Source organism: Enhydra lutris, unplaced genomic scaffold, assembly GCF_002288905.1.
Source record: "Enhydra lutris kenyoni isolate GAN:26980312 unplaced genomic scaffold, ASM228890v2 scaffoldscaffold39, whole genome shotgun sequence".
In the NCBI taxonomy this organism is placed as follows: domain Eukaryota; kingdom Metazoa; phylum Chordata; class Mammalia; order Carnivora; family Mustelidae; genus Enhydra; species Enhydra lutris.
In genome coordinates, this window is record NW_019154123.1 from 18,944,576 (window position 1) to 18,950,615 (window position 6,040).

Below are 6,040 nucleotides of genomic sequence, written 5' to 3' on the forward strand. Positions count from 1 at the left end.
CTCCCATGCATCAAAAAACACAAAACTAAAATTATCAAACTTGGGAAGCAATAAAGTACTCTATGAATTTTAAGATCATAATATTAGGAAAGTTTGGGAGATTTGCAAAATATATCCTAATCATCCATGTGTACAATCTCATTTCTAGTCATTTCTGCAGTGATCATTAGTGAATAAAGAACAGATTTACAAGTTTATATAGCAGGGCATCTGGGTTTAACACAAAACTGTTACAAACTTTAGGCAAATACATGTTTCATAAGACACTGCTAACACTTAGAGGAATTAAATAAAATTCCAAAACTTGGAAAGCAAATAAAGACAAGACAACTAAGAAGCATTTTCCACCATTTACTCTTGTTATCAAAAATAGTTCAACTCTTCTTGCAAAACAAAAACAAAATAGTACATACTGGACACATACATCACATTTTTCTTCCTATGGCTTTAGCCCACCCCCACCCCACCAAAAAAAAAAAAAAAAAAAAAAAAAAAAAAAGAAAAAAAAAAAGCCCAACAACAACAAAACAATTCTACCTGACCACATTCACAGAAAATGACACCAGGATACACTACAAAACAGAAGGAGGTGTCATCTGCTCTGTGTCCAAAGGTTTCTTCTCCATGTCTTGTACTAGGTGAGTAACCATCATTGAACATGCTGTGTGCCAAATCAAAACATAACTTCACTTCAACATATGTCAGATCTCACGAGAGATGGTGAATGTAGTAGAAATTGGAAATTTTCCAGCAGTATTTTTCTTTAAATAAGCACTGTCAAAGCAGCAATTCTTTTAAATCATAAGGTCGTTTCTTTACAACCTAGTCAGTCCTTGTTTTATTTGGGCTGTGCTCTTTCAAGCAACTGACTAGATTACCCTTCAACAGAATGTTTGTGACTTACTTGTCTTCCCATAAAAATTAAAGGGAAGCCATGAATTTAAACTGAAACACAGTTTGTGCTTTACATGCAAAAGAGCATTCTAAAGAAAATCCTCCTAGCTTCAAACCTACATAAATGCACAGGTTTCATAAAAATGCATTTTTTTATTTGGCCTCTATAAAGAAGCCCTCATAATGAATAGCACCCCAAAAAAGAGAAAAGGAGCATATTCAAAATAAAGTCTGTGAAACTATTAGAAGAAACAAACAAACAAAAAAATCAAAGAAGTGGCCAATAACAATAAATATAACACATAAACCTGTAAGTTTGGGGGCATTATTTCAAAATTATTTCAAATAAATCCCAATTTCTAAATAAAAATTTTTATAATTTTTAAAAAATTCTGTCACATCCTGTAGTCTAAATTCAATTACCTTCAGAATAAAACTGCTCTTCTCCACTTCATTTATCTAATTAGAACATGCTAAAAGTGAAGGTTTTCCAATTTTCTTCCCTAGAAATGAGTCAGACTAAATATAAATGTTATTCAAACTCAAAAGAGTTTTATCGCATAAACAGCTAAACATCTGCAATCTTGACAGAATTTGTTCACTTTAAAAGACAGATTTCAACATTCTAATGAGGGGCAAATTTTCTTTCATAATACTGCTGATTTAAGAACTGCTACATACACCAGTAGCCAATCTTCATGATCAGAAATGGTATTATGTCAGCACAAAGGTTGAGCCGGACACATCAGCTTTTCAACAGGAGGAGCATCAATGGCATCTGAAGGCAGCACTGAGTCCCCTGAACTAATGGCTACTTTTTCACAAAAAATCAGCACAATCTTTTTGGACTGACTAGATACCACTTCCTTACACTTAATCATAAACTTTGATTATGCACAAAGCATGACCATAAACAATGAGGTTAATGTTATTTTCCTTGCCAAAGTTCATTTTGTATAAATCAGTTGCATCAGCATTTGTTCTCAAACTATGAGGTTCTGTAAGAACTAAGGACATATAGTTGTAGGGTTACTCCTCCATTATCTGCAAACTATTTCCCCGACACTAACACATATAACTTAGCAATGAAAACACTTGATACAAGTGATCTATATGCAGGAGCTCCGGCAAGTTAAACCAACAAAACCATAGCTGCCGTAACTGTAGCTATTTCCCTACCAGAGGTAGGTTTAAAGACCCACTGATTTAACAGTCGAATCTCATGTCTATAGCTTCATCCAAACTTTTATCATCATGTGTACTGGCAGCTAAAAACGTTGTTACTGGGGACCCTGTGACATTAATTACACTGGTGCTGGTACTAGCATTGCGCACAGCAATGCTAGTCACATTAATGCCCAAAGTGAGCCTGGTCTGCTCCAAGGCCTTTTCTGGCACAGCAAATGCCTCCAGCTTCTTCTCCCCGTTGGCCATATAGGAGTTTTGGCAGCCACGACATATACAATCTAAGCAGGCTTTGCGGTTAGAGTAGCAAGGGCAGCGTTGGCCACGGCATGTAAGAACACTTGGATTTTGAGTAGCACGCCCACATTTACACCCTTTCTTTTCCTGGGGTTTTTTATACACAGTCTTGGTAGGACTTCCTGGCATAAAATGGTGACTAGGAATCTTTTCCTTTACAGTTTTGTCTTTTTTAAGAATACCTGGCTTGGTTTTAGAGTGAGATTTCTTGGATCCGTGTTCATGACTCTTTTTCATGCTTTTAGTAGATAAAAGTACAGTTTTGCTGATTTTGGGTGTTGTGCCTCCATTGGGAACAGTTGCTATAGGTTGAAGAGAAATTTTGCTCTCCCGTTTCACTGTCACAGGGGCAGATGCCCCCAACGTTGGGCCTCGGATAATGGTAGAAATTGGAAGTGGCTGAACTTTCTCACTGTCACTTTCTGATCTCGATCGTTTTCTATTCAATTTTGCTACTTTTGGAGTTGCTGCTGTACATGATAACCCATGAAGTGCAGGACTGGTGGACATAAAAACATTATGGCTAAGAGACTGGGAAGAAAGCTGCAGAAAAGGTCCATTGGAGACAGTGGCTTCCAAGTTGGGCTGCAAATTAGGGCAACAAACCTCTGTATTTGAAACAGTTTCTAAGCTGCGGAGCACTTCCTCAACACTCAGTAATAGAGAGTCGCCAGGTTTTATATCTTCACTGAAACTGCAGATATCAATGCCTGTGGAGCATAAGTCAGTGGCTACTGTGTCACAGACAGGTGGCAAGCTGTCAGACAGATCCTCAGTTTTTATGTCAACAGTGTTACATACATCAATTGTGTTTGAATGTTCAGGTGAAGGAATATTTATACCAAATCTATCTATTGAAAGCCCATTATAAGTAGGCAAACCATTGATAACAGAACTGCCAATAGCAATGCTGAGGGTGCTTTCAGATATTGGAGATAAACTAGCTTGAGGATCAGCTGTGGGTTCTGAGGTTGAAGGTAAAGGGGAATGTGTTAAACACAAAGTAAAGGATGAATCTGAGGGTTTTTCTGTCTCCTCACAAAACAATGATCCATCATTAAGCAAAGCCAAAATATCCGAAGAACAGTCGACTGCTTCTATTATATCCCGTGCCAATGTAGTCTGTGTGATATATTCGCATAGTTTTTTGTAGCAGTTCACTAGGATGCTTAACTGCTTGTTTTCCTCAAATTGCTCATAGTCTTTGCACCAGCTACATGAAGGTTTCATCATCATTTTCTTGCCTTTACAAGGTTTGCAGACATAATGTTGGCAGGTGGAGTTGGTGGGTGCGATAGGATCTTGTAGCAAATGTCCTAAGAGGGAAAAAGGAGGAAAGCAAAGATTTTAGTAAAATAAATATACAATTTCATACACTGAAGTTAAGATGAGATTATAAGTAATCTATTAAAATTGAGATGGGTTAAACTCACTAGACCAGATAACAAAAAACGGTATCCTACAGGAAATGGAAAAATACTCAATAGTGCGCTTCACTTCTATGCCATATTCCCCATTCCTTTATCTCAAACCAGAATCTTCCTTGATTCTATACTTCTCTCCCAAACAGTATGTTCTGGTCCACTTTCTTATCCTCCTCTCCAAAGGCTACAGAGATGTGAAAATCAGTCACCAAAAGCACAAACTTGGCTTAAAACCCTTAGAACCTAAACCAAACACAACACTGTAATGCTACCATGTACTGGCAAAATCATACTGTTTATTTTGTATTAAACACTGGGAAAAAGATATGAATAAGAGACACTTAGTCCCTACCCTCATTAAACATAGTTTAAGGGTATTAATCAGTACAAAGTCATCTTCACCCAAAAAAAAAGTGTAACTCCAATCATTTTATTATATATACTAATTTAAAACTGAGAAGACTGAAATGTTATGGTGAAAAAGAACTATGTTCATTTATCTAAAGAAAAAAGGGAGTAATACATGATTAAGACTCAAATTCTCCTACAGAAAGTCAAAATGCAAGGACAAAAAAGAATTATGTTTAAATGTATCAAAAAGAAAAAAAAGGGCATACTACCAGACTCCAATTCTTCTGACAAAATACAAAATGACCCTAGTCATAAACCGCAAGTATCCAAAGTAGAACAACATCACATAAAACTGAAAATGGTCTCCCAAATTATAAATGACCCGTGTAGATTATGCAATAGGAAAGAGAAAACAACTAGATCCAGTCACTGTTTCCACTCAACTCCACAAAGAAGCAATGGTTCTTGGTTCCAAATTCAGGACAAACATGTAGTAATAAACTCAAAGTAGCACCTGTTTCTCATACAAAATTATGTAGTTAGTGAGACTCTGGCATGGAAAAGAAGATACCTCAGGCTACAGCCAAGTGAAATCAGCAAACCCTCTCCCTTAAAAGCAACTATAAACCGGCAAACTTTTGAGAAAATGAGTCATTTTCATAATCAAAGACAAAACCATTTGATAAGCATTTATATATTTGAAAAACTGCTCAATTTCAAGTAACAACAGTGAGAATCTGTGGTGGCCCAATCTGGGGCTGCCCAGTTCTCCCCTTCCATTCAGTTCCATCAGTGTTACCCTGAAGACCAGAACCTGCTGTGACAGAAGGGGGCTCACTCCATTTAGTGCAGAGAATGATGCAGAGCCCCAAAAACATGATCACTCTAAGTGACTTCTCAGAGGCTAGCCAGCTGGAGAAGGCAAAAAGCTCAGTTCTTACTAGCCTGAGGTTACACAAGCCCACATTAAACAGGCCACAAACAAGAAGACAATCTACCTCAAGTTGATCTATAAATTCAATGCCATCTTTATGAAAATGCCAGTGTCTTTTTAAAGAAATTTACTGATTCTAAAATTCTTATGGAATCAGAGGACCTAGTATAGCCAGAACAATTCTTTAAGAGAGCAGATTTGGAGAACTTATACTATCAAATTTCCAAATCATCTTTAAAGCTATAGTAACCAAAACAATGTGGCAATGGCAAAGGATAAACATACAAATCAACAGAACAGAACAGAGAGCACAGAAATTCTTACATTTACAGTCTACTGATTGCTGTAATGCATGCCCAGATAATTCAACAGGGAGAGTATTTTCCACATCACGTTGGACAATTTGATATCCAAATGCAAAAAAAAAAAAAAAAAAAAAAAAAAAAAAAGAAAAAAAAAAAAAACCAAAAACCCAACAACTACTTAGATCCTTACCTCACAATATGCACAAACATTAACTCAAAACGGATCGCAGACACCTTATATATAAGACCTAAAGTTCTAGAAGAAAAACACAGAAGAAAATCATGACTTTGGGCCAGGCAAAGTGTTAGATGTGACATCAATGCACAATATGCAAAAGGGAAAAAGTTATAAAGTGGATTTCCACAAAATTAAAAATGTGTGCTTCAAAAGACACCATTAAGAAAACAAAAAGATAGGGGTGCCTGGATAGCTCAGTCAATTAAGCATCTGCTTTCAGCTCAGGTCATGATCCCAGAGTCCTGGGATCAAGCTCTAAGTCAGGCTCCTTACTCAATGGGGAGTCTACTTCTCCCTCTTCCTTGGGCCTGCCCCTCTGCCTGCTTGTGCTTGCTATAAAATAAATAAAATCTTTTTTTAAAAAGAAAGAAAGAAAGAAAGAAAGAAAGAAAGAAAGAAAGAAAGAAAGAAA

At 36.7% G+C, this 6,040-nt stretch overlaps 1 protein-coding gene across 2 annotated transcripts in view; it reads right to left on the reverse strand.

Annotated features, from left to right (window-relative positions):
- Positions 1-496: 496 nt before the first annotated feature.
- LOC111155162 (MSL complex subunit 2) overlaps positions 497-6,040 on the reverse strand; it is a 38,880-nt gene continuing 33,336 nt past the window's right edge. For both annotated transcript variants that reach the window (XM_022515240.1, XM_022515239.1), the window contains one exon: positions 497-3,692. In XM_022515240.1, the coding sequence (XP_022370948.1) occupies positions 2,101-3,692 (1,592 nt within the window). In that variant the 3' untranslated portion in view covers positions 497-2,100. The remainder of the gene's footprint in view (positions 3,693-6,040) is intronic.